This window comes from Maniola hyperantus, chromosome 9 (genome assembly GCF_902806685.2).
Source record: "Maniola hyperantus chromosome 9, iAphHyp1.2, whole genome shotgun sequence".
Lineage (NCBI taxonomy): Eukaryota > Metazoa > Arthropoda > Insecta > Lepidoptera > Nymphalidae > Maniola > Maniola hyperantus.
This window is the reverse complement of record NC_048544.1, coordinates 6,475,145-6,496,198: the sequence shown is the minus strand read 5'-3', so window position 1 is coordinate 6,496,198 and position 21,054 is coordinate 6,475,145. Positions and strand designations below refer to the sequence as shown.

General features: G+C 37.3%; 1 protein-coding gene across 1 annotated transcript in view; it reads left to right on the top strand.

Annotated features, from left to right (window-relative positions):
* The window catches only part of LOC117985368 (potassium channel subfamily K member 15-like), a 68,055-nt gene extending 48,764 nt beyond the window's left edge, over positions 1-19,291 (top strand). Inside the window, exons 2-3 of the mRNA XM_034972067.2 lie at positions 17,443-18,094; positions 18,315-19,291. Of these exons, the coding sequence (XP_034827958.1) occupies positions 17,563-18,094; positions 18,315-19,054 (1,272 nt within the window). The 5' untranslated portion in view covers positions 17,443-17,562 and the 3' untranslated portion in view covers positions 19,055-19,291. The remainder of the gene's footprint in view (positions 1-17,442; positions 18,095-18,314) is intronic.
* Positions 19,292-21,054: the final 1,763 nt, after the last annotated feature.

The window sequence follows — 21,054 nt, the reverse complement described above, 5'->3', positions numbered from 1 at the left end:
AAGCTTTAAACAATTCGTTTATCTGCCCCTGAAATTCCGTAGAATTTACTCGTGGTAGAACACAGCATTACATAGTTTAAACTCAACTAAGGTGTGGAATCCTTCAGTTGATCTCAAAAATAGCATATTACAATAAGCATTTTTCACTCTCCACTGGCATTCTGTCTACATAAATTTCTTGTTCGTGTCCTGAAAGTCTGTGTGGAAATTCCTGTAAGAAAACGAATCGCACATGAATACGAGTACTGTTGTGTGTAAAAGTTTATTCAGCAATTTCCTGTCGTGTCTTTCAGGAGATGGAATATAAAAGTGATGAAAAGAAACGTTATCGCGTGATAAAAGTTAATTTACGTTTTAGTAGCGAGTTTTCACTCGTTGTATAAACGTTAGCGACACTGGAAATTTAGTAAAGCTACTCACATAGGTGCTTGCATAAATGAAGCCCTTTCATCTTTATCTTGGTTTCTTTTGCGTACTTAGACATAGTTGTAAATTGTACGTGAGACCACCACTGGTGCCGCTACCACCGTGTCTCTCCAGCCAACCGAGCTCACTCCAGAATTCTACCTAAGTCAGCGAGGACTTGAGGGAGTGTTGCTGGGGAGCCAATGTAGGTTTCTTGTTGGACAGATATACTGCTGCATTCTAGTACGTGTTCCGGTATCTCTTTACTCTCTATACATGTATGTATGTATGTATGTATGTATGTATGTATGTATATTCTTTATTGCACCACAAAACACAAATAACAGGTTACAAAAATCTTAAAAAGTAGTACATGCTTTGCATAAGGGGTTGACGGTGATACCTAGAATGGAGAGGTGTTTACTTAACGAACTGTCCTGTCATCGACCATCGTGCCTACAATAGGCCTAAGTAATTACTCTTAGGTTAGTTGTAGTACTTAGTTTCTTAGTAAGACGTTGGTTGGGGCTGGGTATAGCCTCTTTCGTTTGTCTGCAATCTTGCAACCTCAAGACAAAATGAAGCCTATGAGGACTGTCAAGTGCCAACCATTTTATAGATGATACTCAAATGATTTGTTGGTAAGGAAACGATTTTTTCTGAACTGGGCCAATTGTTTCTCCAAGGTCGCCCTATATCATGAAATTCCGCTATATTCCTTTCTTTTTTCATTACGTCATTTCCGCCTGTCGTCATCTCTAAAAAGCTTTATTGCGCTTCCTTAAGGGGCCAGATTTTTTTTTTAATTTCACAAATAAAAAATTAAGATTCAAACAAAAAGGGAAGTATAGATTTGTGAGGGAAGTGAAGTGTAACAAAAAATGGCAATAAAACAGTGTCTTGCCGCCACGGGATAAAAAAATCAAATTATGCGTGATGAAAGTGAAAAGATCTTTTTACATTCCGTCAAGATTCAGGAAACCAACATAGGCTACTTACTTTTATAGAAAATTAAAGAGCTTCCATATGGATTTTAAAAGACGTAAATTCAAGCGGAAAAATGCGGCCGTCATCACTACCTATATTATAAATGGGTTCACTAATGAATGACAAAAAACGTATGACAAATTATCAGTTCACCAAAAACTTTTGAAAAACTAATCAAATCACAAACGTCGTATACCGCAAACATATCATTTTTCAAAAGATCATTTGACAAATATTCTATTCACAAATGTTTAACTTTCCAAATATTTAAAAATTTATTATTTCACCAAATAATTTGTTTTTCAAATTCGCGATTTTACAAAATAATAGATGATAAATTTATTATATGATAAAATAACTAATTAACAAAAAACATACAAAAAGTCTGTTTTGCATACATATGCAAACCCCTATGCAACGCATCAATAATATCATGGGGCTCCTTTTTTCTGGGTGCGAAAAAAAGAAATAACCCACGAAGGGGATGGCGGGGTCTCAGACCCCGCCATCCCCTTCTAACCTAACCGTTCCGAGTCGGAGTGCCCCAAGTCCCGAGCTCGCTTCGCTCGCTCTTGACGGTGGGAGCGGGGGGGAGGAAAGAGACCCCCCCACCATAGTGGTGGTCTCTTCTCGGCGACCGGGGCCCGTTGACGGAGCCCCGCTGCGCGGGGCTCCTTTTTTCTGGGTGGTAAAAAAAGAAATAACCCACGAAGGGGATGGCGGGGTCTTACAGACCCCGCCATCCCCTTCTAACCTAACCGTTCCGAGTCGGAGTGCCCCAAGTCCCGAGCTCGCTCTTGATGGTGGAAGCGGGGGGGATGAGAGAGACCCCCTACCATAGTGGTGGTCTCTTCTCGTCGACGGAGCCCCGCTTCGCGGGGCTCCTTTTTTCTGGGTGGTAAAAAAAGAAATAACCCACGAAGGGGATGGCGGGGTCTTACAGACCCCGCCATCCCCTTCTAACCTAACCGTTCCGAGGCGGAGTGCCCCAAGTCCCGAGCTCGCTTCGCTCGCTCTTGATGGTGGGAGCGGGGGGGATGAGAGAGACCCCCCCACCATAGTGGTGGTCACTTCTCGTCGACCGGGGCCCATCGACGGAGCGGAGGAGGGGCTCCGTTTTTCTGGGTTGAAAGAGACCCCCCATTAAGTTATTAGTAAGCCCCCCCATTAGTAAGCGGTCTCTTCCGTCGGCCCGGTCGACATATAAAAGATTTGAGTGAATTCTTAAAGTATTTATCAAACAGTGCATTTTATCAAACAATTCATTTTATCAAAAAAAAAGTGCGATATGTTGTTTTACTAATTAACACGATTAAAGAAATCAATTGTTTCTCAAATGATATTTTATGAAATAACAATTTGTCTGGTAATTTGTTTTATCAAATGAATTATTTGTAGAAACATAAGTTTTATAACGATCATAAAACGATTCATAATTTTGCCAAAATTTGTTTGGGAAATGAAACTTTGTCATTTGTTTTTTGTCAATTGATCGGTCACCTTATAAATGCGATAGAGTGTTTGTTTGTTTGTTGGTTCATTGACTAGTTTGTTTGTCCTTCAATCACGTCGTAACGAAGCAATGGATTGGCGTGATTTTTTACATGGGTACAGTTAAAGACCTGAAGAGTGGCATAAGCTACTTTTATCCTGGAAAATTAAAGAGTTCCTACGGGATTGTTAAAAACCTAATCCACGCGGACGAAGTCGCAGGCAGCAGTTAGTCTAGTAATATTATTATTACATAATATTATTATTACATAATAATATTTTATACTTTCATTTGGATTTGTCATAGGAGTGGTTACGACAATAATAGGGTAGTACGAAATTAATCATACGGCTCGGTAATCTTTGTGCTTCAAGTATTAGGGATATTCGAGCAAATATTGTTATTTAACTTTAGACCTTGACAAAACAGTCCAAGAAAATTATTATTTACCTATCACACAAAAGATTTATAGAGAAGCAACTAGATGTTATTATCATGATCAACCTTGGACGATCTAACCTAAGGACGCGCCTCGCATGATTATTCCCCTCTGTCAATAGTAATGGATTTTTAATCCACTGCGTTTATAAACACTGTTTGCGGAATCGATTTTGTCATTGTCAGAATCGTTTTCGATGTGTGACGACGTCTTACACGCTGGGTGAAAAATGCCTGTTTGTGCCGTTAGTGAGTGCAAGAACAAATCAAACACATCAAATTTACAAAAAGATGGAATTTCATTTCATAAGTAAGTATTTTTGGTGTAATAAACGCTTTCTATAAATTAAATTACATAAATTATTATAATAAAATAACAATCGAGAACTTTACCGATTCAGTAATTGAGTACGTAATAATTCGGTAGAAACGAGTCACACTCCTCACGAGACTATATTTTGTTTTTTCTAAACAATTGCAACCCTCGATATATACAAATTAGGTTAAAATTTGAATACGCGTGAACAGCATGAAATTACGTAGTAGTAAAAATAACACTAGTCTCGTGGGAAGTGCGGTATACTATAGACGGAGAGCCAGCGCCCAAAAAACTGTTTGAATTTACTAAGGCTATTTTTTTGCGCATACTGACCAGCTCTGTCCCCATATTCTGCTGACTAACCATTACAACTTTTATTTATATGCAATATACAAGTTATATAACAATTTTCAGCCTTAGTAAATTCATTTTATTACCTCGCAGGTACGACACCTTTGATAGCGCACCTGAGTCACTGTTCTCAGGTTCACTTGACTGACCGCAGTATGTTTGTGTACGCAACCATTCTAATGAACTATATAAAAATTAGCCTTAGTAAATTCAAACAGTATTTTGGGTCCTGGCTCTCCGTCTATAGTATACCGCACTCCCCACGAGACTATAGTGTTATTTTTACAAAATTTTTCAGTATTAGATTTAATTGCGTAGGACATAAGGTTCGATTTTTAAGAATCATGTGATAGTGATTGCGGTTCGATTATCGATATCGATGAAAACATTTTCTTTATTATTAACGACTAAATTACCGTCTTCAAGTCAAGTAAAGAATAGTTATTATTAATTACCACAATTTTTTCGCTACCTATACTTGTAATAAAACTAGTCGATTTCTGTGATTTCACGTACTTAATACATTTAAAAAAATATTAAAGCAACGCAATTTTAGTGATAGGCGCGAAACGGGGTAGGGTGTCTCTGAACTGGGTAATATGTAGCTAAAAGGTGTACCTTTCTCAAGGATGAGGATTAGGTAATAATTTATCATAATCGTTTTATTTTTACAGATTTCGATATTTTTACAGAGAGAATCGCCAAGAATATACATAACATTAACCTAATGGTAAATAATGACGTGTTAAAAATAGAAGAGGCCACCGTGTGTGTTTACTAATTTATTTTCATAGTATCATATCTGTCTTATGGAATTTTGCTGTGGGGTAAAAGCGCCTGCCGCTTATTGAGAAAATTTTTGCATTGCTAATTTGTAAGGGCAATACGTGTAATATTTAATAACTTACATTTAATTTTTTTGGACAAAGAGTACACCATATTGGAATTACCATGTAAACCCAATGCGCAATAAATAAATGATTGATTGGAAAGAAAAAAACATTTTATTGATTGATATACCTACTAATTATGTTTGGTAGGCTTTTGCGCGGTCAGGTTTATTTTGTATTATATAATAATATAAGTCATTAACTTGGACGATCTAACCTAGATTAGAACGTCCAAGGTCATTAATAAGCACATTTTCACTATCGAAATTTTAAATGAAAATTTCGTTATATAAAAAAATACAAAAGATTAAAAATGATATAAAATAAGTAAAAAAGTATGTGCATATTTTTTAAATATATATTTTTCTTATTTTTACGTTGCATTATTAGTTTTTGGGATAATTACCTATTAAGTGAGGTGAATGTATGCAAGAATACGCTACGCTGACCAAACACTGGTTTTAAGTAATTAAATACGAGTAATAAATTCTTACTTCTACTTTTGTTTCTGAAAAACTATCGATATATTTTAAAATATCGATACGGTAGCATCGCAAATCAATTTGACTGTCTTACACTCGTAATGTCTTTGTATGTTGATGTATATAACTTATTAGTGTGCATAAAATGTAGTAGTGTTGAAGATTTAGATATGTGTGTGTTAATAATGACACAAAACTTTGTTAAGTGAGTGTGTCAAGTTGTCTATGTAGTGTTTCCTCGTCCCGCACCAAAAGTGACAGAAATTTTTATTCGTAATATTAGGCGCGTTACAAGTCCATAGGTTAGATCGTCCAAGTGATCAACCCATTACCGGCCCACTACTGAGCACTATACTTTTGAAAAAAATCACGTCGATCCCTTGCTCGGTTGCGACGTAATTGAAGGAACGTGGTGACATAGCAACAATCAAACACACTTTCACATTTCTTACCAACAATCAAAACACAATATATGTATGGCTACGGGTATTAGGTAGGTAGTGATTTGTAATAATCGCCACATTGATTGATTTGTAATAATCACTCAATGCTGCGACAAAGATCTTTTACCTCTCAAATAATCTCGAATAGACATGTGTCCGCTATAGCTTAACTTAACTGAAAACCGCTGCCGTGCCTATAGCGTACCATAGCGTTATTGTCGTAGCTAGCAACGGTTTTCAGTTATCATCTATGACGAACCACCTGACAACGCAACACTGCCAACTGGCAACCGACAATGCATTGTTTGGTTTTTGGGTAACTAGAAACGCAATAATTATGCCTTCTCTTTCTTTCTTTCACTGAAAGCTGAGAAGGAGCGGTTATTGGCTACCGGCTTAGTAACTAAGAACTTGGTAAACCAAAGCCGATCTTATCTCTATTACGCTAAGGCTTAACTGTACAAGTACTTGTCCATTACACTTTGATCTATCATTCTAAATACAGTTAGCCTTAGAGTAATAGAGATAAGGTCCTCTTTGGTTTATCAATCTTTATGAAATGTTTTTGGTTAACTGGACTGTGGCAAACTATTCGTGCAGGCGTCCACTATAGTTTGACCTATGTCAATGATCAAATTAAACTTTACTGCTATGAACTTAAGGTTGTGATTATTTCACGATATTCATGAAAGTAAAATTGGTTTTATTTTAGTGAATATGCGCGCGCTAGCTATACAGACGGTATTGATACGGCAGCTAGCTTTGTTACTACTACGGAAACCGCTGCGCGTTGCGCATATTAAATTAGTTGAAACACAACTCTGATACCGATATTCGGCAACGGTTAACAATATCGGTATTGAAACTAAGTAACTGTTGATTAACCGTTGCCGTAAATAGCCAATAACGCCCATCTTTAATCTCGAATGTAAAAATTCCAACAGTTCTATGTTTTATATGTATTACCTATTTGGGTACGTTGGTTAACACTTCCAGAATGCAGAAAATATAAAAACGCCACCACAGAATATATAATAGTACTAACGTAGCCACCCACTTTTTTAAACTAATTACTTTTCAATGAAGTATAAACGCGCCAAAAGTTACTCGTAAAAACTGACTATTACTAGCTGCCCCATTTGTCGCCAGATTCCCCCCCGAGGTATAAAACCGCAATTTAGAGGGGGGCAATACCGAGAGGGTGACCTCCCTCTGGTCTTCTTCATTTTAATCAACTTTAGATTGATTAACGAGCTATTAATCTCTATAGCTAAAATAGATGTTACTATGACATAGTTTCGAAATTCGATAGAGTGTACTCGTATCAAAGGATTGCATTACATAGCAAAGTTAATTTAATTTAGTACCTAATTGGATTATTAACTTTCAATAGTAGATAGTCTATAGTCTGGGGTATATTATAATAATAAAAGTAATACACATGGTAATAGATGTGTAATAACGTTTCGTATAAACTACCTGCCTGAATTAAATGGTTGAAATAGGTACTTACCTAGCTTAAGAATATTAATGTTACGTGCAAAACAATTGCAATATTTATCGAACTGCTAAAGAATAACTTAAATAATAAAATAAATAAGGGTCGTATTTAAACCCTCGACAAATTAACTGTAATGGGTTCCAAAATTAAAAGGTTTACCAGACCAGCAAGAAACTTGGCGGCAACTTGTCGTTGAATGTTTTTTGAAAACAGGTTCCCCAACAGAGTGGTACGGATAACATAGGTTCGTTAGTGATTGGCAACTCAATATGGTTAACGCCCACTGAGTTTTTTATCTTTGTCATTTGTATGGGATTCCGTAACACAGAGAGCCTTAACTTCTCTCCGTGATAGAGAGAAGTTAGTATAGTTCAACCCGACACTTAAAGTAATCCCAAAAGAGGCAACCACACTTCCGAGAAATATAATATTCATCGCCTTTGTCAATCTTTGCAGAGGGATTCCAGACAATTTCCATGAATTTTCACATTTCTAAAGAGCAGCTCCATCGTAAAATCCCGATTTTTCCCGATAATAAACAAAAGCGTCGCCGCGAGCGACTTCTTAATTCGAGATTGTCACAAAGCTTCACTGGACTGTAATATCGGCCGGCTTTTGTTGGTCGGTTGACTTTTTGCAAACACTCTCATTCCCTAGACTAGATTTCAGTTTATACTGTTTTATTTTTATAACTACTTCATCGTAATTTGAAATATTTATCAGCTTAATTAGCTGATGCCATGGATTGAGGATTTCTATAAATCCCGTATGAACTTTTTGATTTTCTGGGAAAAGTATTCTTTGTCGATTCCCGGGGTAGGTGCGGGCTATATTTTGCTGAATGTCGTAAAGATCGGTGCAGCTGTCGAGCCGTAAAAGGGATACAAAAAATCACATCATTTGATGACTACAGTCCAAGACCAAGTTTCCAAGGTTCCAAGTTAAGTAATGTATAAAGCAAATAATTGCGTGTACAAACATCAGCAAGTAAAGTGACTAAATAGAATTACTAACCAATTCAATGGCAGAAACAAACAAAAAGTGCTACAGTCCGCAACATAGTTAATTTATCAAACTTGGCTGCTGATTATGAGTATATTATGAAATTATATTAGGTAAGATGTTCTCGTAGTGAGGCGTTTAGAGCTGCAATTTAGTTACAGTTAGACGTGCTTCAAACATATCATTATATTACAGACGTAGATGCGTACGTATACAGGACGCCTTCAGTGGGACGACCAGCGGACTCGCTAACTCAGTGTCTAACACTGAATGATAGCCACCAAGCTCATTTGGTATTGATTGGTTCTACATTGCTACTTCATTGATAATTTTTCGTAGAAAACCTTCAATGGATTAAAAATAAATGTCAAATGAGCTCGGTCGCTATTATTCAGTGTTAGACAAAGGCTAAAATGATAAGCGAATCAGTAGGCTGCAGAGCAGGTAGTTATAGTACGCAACATGTTGAGATGGCAATCGGGGATGACATTCCGCCTTGTATGTGTTTCGGGCTTTAACGTTCTACTACAATACCGTTGACTCTGACCACACCTACCGTATTAAAAATGAAGGCCAAGGAACAACTGCCATACCTATTTCAAAACTCCGCACCCCTTTTCTGTTTACGCTAAAAAAAGAGTCAATAAATTACAGGTTACGTTATGACGAGGGATGATAAATGGAACCCAATTAAATTTTAACCCCGTTATTTTGTTAACGCAAAATTTCCAGCCTACATTTTCATATAAAATCATTATTTTGTTCAGACGCGGTTTCTGAATAAAGCACAAAATACAAAATGGTACTAAATACGGCCTAACAAGCATTTTACGTCAGTACGCCAGTGAATGAAATTTACCTATCTTGCTAACTAGACCACGACGCTTGAATAAAAAACTTTTGATACTTGGGTTTTTATAACTACTACAAAATTTATCTGAACCTATTAAGTATAGTTAAAAACATACTCTTGTTAAAATACCTTATTGGAAGTTTTTCTTTCTTTTCGTTTATTCGTGACTAGCTAACGTGCTAGCTAACTTATTAATAAGGCGTGTCACAGGTTTCAAATAGAGATAGAGCAGGTGAGTCACTTGATGTTAAGTTGTTGATTACCGCCGCCCATGAACATTTGCGACCTCTAGTTGTTCTTCGGCCTCTAAGGCCCTCTGCTTTGCTGTCCAACAACTTTTTCGGAGCTCTTGTGTCGTCCATTCGTTATACATGCCCTGCCCATCGCATTCTTGACAGTTTAATGGTCGGCTCACAGATTCCAAGATAGTTTATATAATAAACTAGTAGTAGAATTGTAGTAGAGAGAGGGTTTGGTTCTTCAGCTCCTCCAGGATCGACATTTATGCTAACTGCAATTCGTGGGATGCTAAAAATCTTGCGCCAACACTACATTTCCGAATGCGTCTATTCTGGAGATAACGAGTGATTTTAGGGTCTACATTTTAAAGGCGTGGAAATATGCAGGATAACAGTGTTCGCATATAATGTTAACCTTAAAGGTGAGGTAGATGTTACGATTTGGAATATTGGAAGTTGAGAAGAAACTTTAAACCAGGAACTTGATCAACGTACCAAAAAACGAAAAAAAAGTTAGTACAATAAGTAAAATAAGCAAACCTTTAAAACATTTAAGAAAGACTGAAAAATTAAGAGTAGGTAAAATATAATATTTTAAAACATGTTCGTAAAATATTATGTTCATTTTTGTTAAAAATTATATTTGCAATCTCAATTTTTGACATCGTGGCTGTACGTTCGTTTCGTATAAAAATTATTTGTTCATTAGCGGTGACTATACAACCTCTCTAAAAAATGCACTAAATAAATATTCTATTTTTCAGTTTTGTCTGTCGCAGCTCTTTGTAACGTATTTTAATCAATAAAGTTATTCAGGCGATGTACTAAATATTTGCTTATCAATATAAGCCTCCGATGCAAAAAAAAGTTGGAATTTACAAGTTCCAGCTTTTATTGAAAAGCTGTTCATACTGATAAGTGATTATTAAGTATTATCAATTAATAAACACCTAACACAAATATAAATAGTATCATAATGGAATGGAAAAGAAAAAAATAATAATAATCGTGAAAACATTTAATAGACGATAATATTATTATCAAAGTAGAATAGGTAAGTACGACACCCTTTAAAACTTATTAGAATTCAATACGACCGAACCAAAGTTAGATGTAACAAATGTTCGGAATTACTGTCGGACTGAGTTCACCTGCCGCCTAATCTCTTCCCCCTCCCACTTTTGCCCCCTACCTACAAAGGAGTGTAAAATCGCCGATGTAGCAAATAGGCACGTGACTCCCCGAGGGTTACATCTTCAAGCAGCCTTTCTGATTAATCTGATCAATTGTGTAGATTTATCGCAGTACCACCAACGACTTCATCTGTTTAAAATTGTAGTATAACTAGTGTCGGCTAGTAAAGGAGATGCTCCCAGAATGTATAGGCCTGGGGCCACATCTTGTGCAAAATTTTCTTACTCTACTCTCTGTTTGTTTTACTCTTGTTTTTAAGACTAGCTTTATCCCGCAGTTTCGCGCGCATAGAAGGACGTTAGGTTTTAGTAATCCCGTTGAAATTTCTAAAACTCCACCCGAGCAAAGCAGGACGGATTTACAAAAAGCTTTTCTACAGTCTGTATTTCTGTATCTGGATTAACTTAACGTCGACCATTGGTCTATTATTTTCACGGGTCACTAAAAGCGGCCCATAAAACCTTCTAGAATACATTTTGTTTTAAAAGTTACGAAAGGGATAACAATAAGAGCCATTTGGGGATTATCGGGGATTGTGAAATTGTTTGGTTTACATAGGTCTCATTATTATGGACGGAACAAGTTACGGTTGGTCTTTTATTGAAAATAACCGGCCAAGTGCGAGTCAAACTCGCGCACCGAGGTTTCCGTACTACAGCCGTATTTTTTCAACATTTTGCACGATAAATCAAAACTGTTATGCATAAAAATAAATAAAAACCTGTTTTAGAATGCACAGGTAAAGCTCTTTCATATGATACCCCACTTGATATAGCATTTTTTTCGATGTAACCACAAATTCACGGTTTTAGGATTCTTTCCTCTACTTATGCTAAAAAACTCATTGAAACTTGTAATTATAACTGACCGAAGAGAAAACTTTTAGTGCTAACAATGAGAGAAACAGGAAGGATAGTACCGAGGATCACCGGCTTTTATATGAATCAAATAAAAGTATTAAGTACCTTTGTCTCGTGTTATATTAATATATTTTGTCTCTTGACTCCACGAAATATCAAAGAATGCTACACGACTGTAAAGTATAAACGTGACTTGGTTTATACAGTAGAATTTCATAAGTGCTCTCACACAGCAATAAACTAGCAACTTCGCTCTCGAGGACTTCAACTGATCTCATGAAATTGCCTCAAACAAAGTCGTGTGTACCTACCTAAAATATATGCCTTATTTCGTACAAATCCTGATTTGTTTTTTGTTTACAACGGTAGAAAATTCGTTTACATATAACGCGACCGTATTATTTGATATGAAATTTTTCTGGAATTGATATGTTTTTGTATTGTGATAACACCCAAGTAATATAATATTATACTTGGATAAATAAATATATTTAAAAATAAACGCTGTTTGATCTTTGTATTTATTTTACACATAATATTTTTCTTGGAGTTTGAAATAATTTATATGTATGGCCTAAAATTCAGTAGGTTTTTATAGACTCATACAGTTACTTATCAACGTTACTGTATGGCTGATTGAATTTGGGAATACGCCTTGATTTTTTCTGTTGGCCTTGAGTCGATGTGCACGTCGATATCTATAAATCTCCTCCGTGTTTATTTTTCAGTAGGTATACCAATTTCAACTATATGTTGAAGTCCATCAAACCGAGTTTAAGTTACTATCAAAAAAACTCAGTTCTACTCCGGTCTGTCTGTATGCATCGGCTCTAAGAGTCGAAAACAGCTGTACTCGAGTAGAAAGGCGAAGGACAGTTTCTAGGTGGACAGACGACAACAAACGAGTTGCAGGGAGCGGTAGGATTCAGACGGCGCAAGACCGTGGCGTAGAAAGTCCCTACAAGAGAGTATGTCCAACTGTGAACATCTTTTAGTTGATAATGATGATGATGAAAAAGGTGAAAGATATCATGCGATTAGCCTACAAATTATGAGCAGATGTGTTGGATATAATACCTGTATAATAGATTTTTCAAGTGAAATAATAAATAGAAGCCACGACGTACGAAAGCCTTTGTAGAATAAGCAGGTCCAATTTAGAGCTTATATTAAACTAGGAACCAGGATCTCAGAGTTGCGCAGATTTCGAGACAAAGCAATATACCTACATAGTTGGAATAAAGATAACTTTAGTTCGAATTGTCTTGTGAATGTTTGCTGCTAATTTATTTGCCTTATTTTTCTCGACTCCTGCTTTACTACTTTGTTCTTTACTGGCAATCTTTTTCTGTTTTATCGAGCTAAATGCGCAATTTCTTTCGAGAGACTGTCTATGATTATAATAATAGCAAGAACGATTTGGCAACCGTCCAAATTTTACAAAATATAAGTTTACCGTACTTTGATGACCTCTCTGGTGCAACGATGTACGTTGTGACTTCGAAGTGGTAGGACTCGGGTTTGATCATTCACCGGGTCAATTTGGAAACAAAAATCCATGTCTGTCTATCCGTCTGTCTGTCTGTTCGCCTGTCTGTCTGTCTGCTAGCTTTTCACAGCTCATCCGTTAAACCGATTTCGATGAAATTTGGTACAGAGATAGTTTGCATCCCGGGGAAGGATATAGGCCACTTTTGATCCCGAAAAAAACCTAAATCCACGCGGACGAAGTCGCGGGCATCATCTAGTGGTAGGTAAATAAAACAGCGGGCGCACGCATCTTTTGCGGGGAGCTAGGAAACGGTGTCATACACTTATGGTGTAATCTGCATTAGCCATGGCGCGTGCGTAAAATCAGTACTCTTATGTTAAGTCTGTGAATCTACCACTGGTTCGGAAAGCAGATCTGAGAAGAGCCAGCAAGAAACTCAATAGTTGCTCTTTTCAAATCATAAAAACTTGCAATATTATCAATGTAACAATTCACTACACCCTCTTGTTCTGTACAACTGAAAGATCAGCTGATTGCTTCCAAGCAACTTTGTCAATCATCGTTCATCGTTCATCTTTCAGAATTCATCAATTGCATATTAGTCTCGACTTGTAGTGTGTATTTACAAACTGTTTAAAGTATAATTTGTGTAATGACCCGTAACGAGTGTCACTTAGTCAACGACCCACGGAAGTCTAATATACAAGCGGTAGTTTCCCCAAAACTTGATAAAACTGCCTGATGACAAACAAGCAAACGAAGTGCAAATCACACGTATAGTCCGGGAAAGGTTGAGATGGCAATCTGGATATGAGGCGGGGGGACGACCCGCACACCAGCACGTCACCTGCACTCGCTCGTACCGGGTTAAAGCGGGGGCTGTGCGGGTGTGCGTGGCGTTCCCTATCCGATTGCCATCTCGACCTGTCGCCGACTATACCTAATAGGTATACAGGCGATAGTTTCTTCAAACTTAATAAAATTGCTTGACAAACAAGTAAACGAAGTGCAAATCACAAGAAGGTAGATTCGAAGATCTCGCTGCGCTCAGTCAACTACTGCATATACGATATTTTCTGCTCTGTTCTTTCAAAGACAAAAGAGTTTCACTTATTGGTATTCAGGTGGTGGATAAAAAATCAGAATCAGAGAGCGCGTGACAAGCCTCCCAAGGAAACCTTTTCATCTTTGATTATTTGCCCGAAGGCGCAGCCTTTCAAATGTTCAGCACTGTATAAAAGTGTAGCTAAAAGCTGAAACATGTTGACAACTGCTGTTTTCAAAATTCAGTGTGCATTAACATTCTTTACATCAGCTTACATTGCCATGAAAGCCTCATCAATATTAAATTTTTGATTTAAAATCATTGACTTATATATTACTTCGTATGGACGGGGTTATTGAACAAACAAAATGGCACCGACTCATTGGTGCTTATGCACCAATGCAACCTTAGTGACGTCTGAATTTCAAACGGGTCGTTCATTAGCTAAGAAGTGGCGCTGAACAGCAACCAAATAAACCAAATAATTCAGATTGTGAAAAATTTTGTTCGCTTGACCATCTTGTCATTTATATCGATGTTTAAAACCGGTTTATTTTTATTTTCTTGTTAACCTGTGAGATATTATTATATCATTTAATAATATATATTTTTGAAGCTAGTTGTATTCATGGTATTTAAATTCAGTGTGCATTAACATTTTTTACATCAGCTTACATTGCCATGAACGCCTCATCAATATTAAATTATTTATTTAAATCCGGTTTATTTTTATTTTTTCGTTAACTTGTGAGAAAATATTATCTATATATTATATGCACGTAAAAGAAAAATCTAACTGACTGGCTGATCTATAAACGCACTTCTGGAAGGATCAGACTGAAATTTGGCAAGCGGATAGCTATTATGACGTAAACATAAGGGGGTAAAATAGGGGTTTGAAATTTGTCCACGCGGACGAAGTCGCAGGCATTCCTGCTTTTTCTTATACTTACTATCTGACTCTGATCAAGATCATAACATTATTTTTCAAATACTAGATCCACGCGAACGAAGTCGCGGGCATTAGCTAGTGGTATATATTTTGAATCAAGATTACGTTATTGTATGTTAAGCTTTCTATTATCTTGTTTCCTTTTATTCCATTAAATACGCATAAAACCTCGGTTACAGCGACGGAGATACAGATTTATCTATTCAATAAAAAGTACATATTTCTTTTTCCTTTAGCATTTTCGTAAAATAACTCATAAAATATATCCTACTATAAAATGAAACGATTCATAAATTGTCAAAGAGCAAGTTCACTGTTCTTTCAAACAGTTTTACACCCATCCAAACATTACAACCTAACCTATGTAACAAAAAATCCGTAAACTTAACCAACAACCTGGTCAAGCACTTTTCATATTCATAGTCATATAACATGGTCTCAGTCCTATAACACATAATTCTTAAATTGAGCTGTAACAATGCGAGCCCAATGTACGTATCAGATACAAACTCGTAATAATATTATTTGTAGCAACACGTAAAATAAACTCGTTCGTACATAAATATGTACCATTTACTTACTTAAATTACTATTACTTCACTATATTCATATTGATAACTAATATGCAGCTGAAAATACGCAAAAAACAAGTTTATAAACTATACATTTTAGAGTCCATCAATTTCAGTCTAGATGTCTTTGAAAAAAGTGGTGAAAGTCCGCACATAACAAACAAACCCATACAATTTCGTTCCCAAAAATGTGTGAGATCCCGTTCCATTGGGGCTAAAAAACAGTCCACTGGCTCTCGGCCCATGATATTGTGAGGTCTTTGCTATATAACTCGGAATATATTTTCCGCGCAGATGTCCCGCATGAAACGAATTATTAAAAAGTTTGCTCCAGCTGCTTACAATGGGCTGTATTCATGCAGAACAATAACGATTTATAATGCAAGTTTCGATTTACTCCCGTGTACGTGTATCGGGTTTGAAGTAGTCGAAAGCGCCCGCGATCTCTAGAGATATAACTATTTCCATCAACTGTTTTCAATTTGAGTTTGTTCTATTTTATGGCATATATATTTTGGGTTATTTTCAAATTGTTTTTTTTAATATTTTTAACTCCAAAAGTCTAGTTTTACACTTCATTGCTTATTCATGATATCATGGAACTAGAAATCAGTTTAGCATATCATGATCCTAATTCTAATCCTAATCCTAATATCCTAATAATATTATAACTGTGAAAGTGTGGATGTTTGTTACTCAATCACGCAAGAACGGCTGAACGGATTTAGATGAAATTTGGAATAGAGATAAATTATTATACCCTGTATTAACAGTTAACACATAGACTACTTTTTATCCCGGAAAATCTAAGAGTTCCCGCGGGATTTTAAAAATGTAAATCCACGCGGACGAAGTCGCGGGCATCAGCTAGTATTATTATAAATATTTAAACTTTTAATATTTTCGGATTTGCATTTCTGCAACAACTATCATGATTTTGTAAATAAAAATATTAAATTGCAGAAAAAAAACTTATTCTGTTCATTCACCCTAAAACAGCCTCTCTATGGTATATACTCGAAAACGTGTATCCATCTATCCACCCTGGCGAATTTGTTATTGATTATATATGTTTTGGATAGTTTTTCCGTGGTGGATAGATGGACACAAATATAAAACCTACTCTATGGTGGCTGTTTTAGGGTGGTCTGGGGAAGAGCTCTCATCAGTCGACTTAGTTAGTGTTTTAGACACGTCATTAACTAGCATAAATTATGTGTACTATATTTTATGCATAACATAATATTATGTTGCCATCAAATTGATGTTAAAGCTGTGTATTGATAAATCCTAAACGATGTACAACTAGGTAGATGAAAGCCCGTAATATGCTCGACCGCTACAAAAGGAAATCTTCCTTTCAAGCGTTAATGTATAGTGCCTGGGGAGCTAGCCGGTCCGACACAAATACTCGCTTATGTTGGAAGTTCTATGTGCTTAGTATGAGATCTTACATCACACCAACGTTGTTAGAACTCGAGCGTCAAACACTTTGGCATTAAAGAAAAGTAAACCTTATCATCTTGTTTTAAATCTCAAGTTGCGAACTAACTTATCTTACTCTTACTCTCTACCTTATATCCAACGCCAAACGGAAACGTTGCGAAACTAGAATCGATGGTACTGAATTTTTAACTTTGAGTCAAGGAAATTCGATTCGTTTGACTCTAACGTTATTATGTTTCTATGTTCGAATTCTGTCAACGTTGGTAAGATGTAAAATTTCATACTTAGCACAGTGTAGGTATGTCTTTGATTCAAAAACTTCTGGTAGTACATATGATTGTCGGAACGGCAAAAGTTGGATATTGCCCTCCATTTATTTATTTACAAAGATTTTTATTAAAATATTTTTTATAACCTTATAAGTTAAATTTTACAATTTAGTTAATTTGAATATTAATATTTATTTTTCCTTGTTACAGAACACCATCGACTTACATCCCACTTCTGATACCACAAATATAACTGAGAATGTTAAGAACTAAGAAGAGAATACACCACAAAAAGTATAAGGTTCGTTAAAGTATGAGCCACTGATCATCATGATAGAAGACGGTGGACGTGTAACGTTGAAGCGTACTACACGAACTGATCCACCGTTGATAGAAGAAGGCAACTGCTGTTTCATATCTCGTAGAGATGATACAAGACTGTTCTGCTGCCGATGTGCTCATAAACGCCGTGCATCGCCTCTGACTTGCCTAGCAATATGCTTCCTCGTTCTAACATACAACCTCGTTGGCGGATTTTTGTTCCTCGCTCTGGAAGGCAACTCTATCCCAGAAGAAACGTCAGTCGCTGCATCTAAACCAAACTTGAGCCAATCCCAAAGTGGTGATCTTAGATCTAAAACAGTCGAACGTCTTTGGTCAATAACTGAGGATTTAAACATACTTTACAAGGAGAATTGGACTAAGTTAGCAGCAAAAGAGTTGATGGATTTTCAGAAAATTCTGATAAAGTCAATGCAAACTGGAGAGATACCTAATATTTCCACCCATTACGACTCTATTGACTACCGTTGGACGTTTGCTGGCAGTTTTATATATGCACTCACTCTCATCACTACTATCGGTAAGTTTAGATAAATAGTTACAAATACAAAATACAAATACAAATTATTTATTTGCTGATTGTAGGTTATATTAATAAGTTGTTAATTACAATTTTTGTTTCGAGCTACAATCTACCATACTATGGCGTGGTCATATCAAATATATCCTTTACACAAAAATAGTAACTAAATTAACATAAATACTATAAAATAGATGACAAGGATTTACCTTGTCCACAGGTCACGGGAGCGTTACTCCAAAATCATCTACGGGAAAGCTGGTCGCAATAGCGTATGCCTGTATCGGGATCCCGCTCATAATGCTGTACTTGTCAACAATTGGGGAAGCCCTTGCGAGAAACTTTCGAGCCCTCTACTCCAAACTTTGCCCAGCGAGATTAAAAAGGGGAGACTTTCATACAAAAGCCGATTGTCTTAGTCGATACTCGCTACCCGGTGTTGAGTGCAGGCAATTTGTAGACTGTGATAGGAAAGACAAAATATACGAACGTCAAAAACGAACACCGTTCCAAGCTGCTTTAAACCTTGACAGTTTTAGCGGAGGCTATCATTGGACATGTCGGGACCATACGCGAGTGCCAATTGTTCTAAGTTTACTTCTCATCGTCCTTTATATAGCTTTAGGTACGTTCGTATTCCATACAACGGAAAGGTGGACTTTTGTAGATGGATGTTACTTTTCCTTTTCAAGTCTTGCAACAATAGGCTTCGGAAATTTGAAGCCTGGATTGTATGCCAGCACTGTGTCGGCGAAAGCGGAAGATATCGCTGTTGGAGTGTGCTGTATATATATTTTAGTGGGAATAGTAGTAGTAGCTATGTGTTTTAATCTAATTCAGGAGGACATGAGTTCGGTGTTGCGCGGCTTTACGGCACTCTGTACAGGTAGTTCTAAAACTCGCGCAGTCCACAATGTGGAAAAATGTGATGATAAGATTTCAATGGCTGTCGTATCCTGACATAGAGAGGCGGCTGAAGGGCCGCCTGTGAATTGCCAGGAGAAAAGGGCACAAGTGACTTTTAAGATTGATAGTTCGAATCCGACAAAGTTCAACAGTTTGCCCCGACGGAAGTCATCGGCTTATGGGGAAGAGAGTTTCCAAAGGAATACTCCAGCACGTCGATCAGCGGGGCATGCCGAGCGTTGTGTTGAGTATTTTGTACCGCGCAGTTTAAGTGAATTTAATCTAAGTGGTGCTGGTATAGGTGCGAGCGAGTTGATGTCGGTCGGCGTTAGTTCGTTTAGTGAACGAGCGCGGGCTCGGCGCGACAAAATGGTGACATTTGAGGACGAAAGCGCTGCATCTGAAAATCGTGTGCTAGCGGATGACGTGTTCATGTAATTAGACACCTCACATTTGTAATTGAATAAAAAATTGTTGGTTTGGACACGATTTGTTATATATTAATAAAGTTTTACAATTAACTTAAAATGAGTTTGTATGCCCAATTGCCCAAGCTAAGCAATTGCAAAAAAACTACCTTTTACTTCCCTATAGTACGCGACAGGTCGAGATGGCCATCGGGGTGGGGACGCCCCGGCCACCCGTATAGCCCCCTCGCTAACTCAGTGCGGGATAGCGCGGGTGACGTGCGGGAGTGCGGGGCGTCCCCCCGCCTCATACCATAATTACCATCTCTGGACCTCTCGTGTACTACTTTTGCTTTAAAACAAAAGTAAGTATACGCAGCCGTCTAGGATTAAAAGTAAGTATACACTATTTTATCTAAATCAAGTTGGGAAGATGTAAGTAAGTTAATGCAAAACTCAACTGTTAAGCAAATTCGATAACAACTTGCAACTAATCACTTAAAATGGCGGTAGGTAAGTAATAAGTATATGTAGTTACGTGACAGAAAAGTGTAGATCCGAACTAACATTTTATGCATGAGCTACACGTTGATAGTATGCCAATATTGCATTACCAGGGACCAGAGATTCAACATCGTTACAAGCCCGCATATAAACAGTGTAGCTCTATGATTTACTGGGGTTATATTCATCAGAGCTTATGGCCAGAGGCAGTTTAATTGGAGGATTAAGAGCGATGATTTGCTTTGCTCGTCGGTCGTTTGCGCTGACATGCTCGTCATCTACACTTGTACAAGTAGTTTATGTAGGCTGCAACAATATGTATGTCGGAGCTGTACTAAAATCTTGAAAGCATCAATTAGAGGAAGTATAAAACATTTACTTTATAAAGGTGGGTACAGATTGGTGCAATGCAACATGTAATGCAACATAACATGCAATGCAAGAATTTGTGGTCCACATTGCTGCAATGTATCATGTAATGTAACAGAATTCCCATACTGTGGACGCCTCGCGCGCACGTACTGCGCCTGGGTCGCGCACGCTCCGAGCGTTACAACTCGTGCGCGGCTCGATCCGAGATTTGTCGGTTTTTAGTACGAACACAAAGGGGCGCGCAGTGTGCGCAGGACTCAGCCGTGGAGGTCATTCGTTTCGTTCGCATGCGCAACGATCATGGCGGTGAAAGAGGGTGCGTGGAGTGATGACGAGTCACTTTTATTGATAGAGGAATACAGAACAAGGGAAGTTTTATGGAACCCTCAAAATGAAAACTTTTATAAACAATATTTAAAGAAAGATGCGTGGGACGAAATCGGAAAGAGAGAAATTAGAGTGATGTGGGCAAAGAAAAGAACACGTGTGACGAGGGCTAGGGCAGGGCTTAACCACGTGTACTTATTAGAGCTGCTACTATGTGGTGGGGGTTATCTCAGTTGAAATGCATGGAAAGTTGTCTGTTTAGTATTAAGTTTTATTTCTAGTTTTGTTTATTAAGTTTCTGTTTTTAGGGTTCCGTACCTCAAAGGAAAACGAATCCTATAAGGATCACTTTGTTGTCTGTCTGTCTATCTGTCTGTCTGTCTGTCCGTCCGTCCGTCTGTCTGTCTGTCTGTCTGTCTGTCTGTCTGTCCGTCCGTCTGTCTG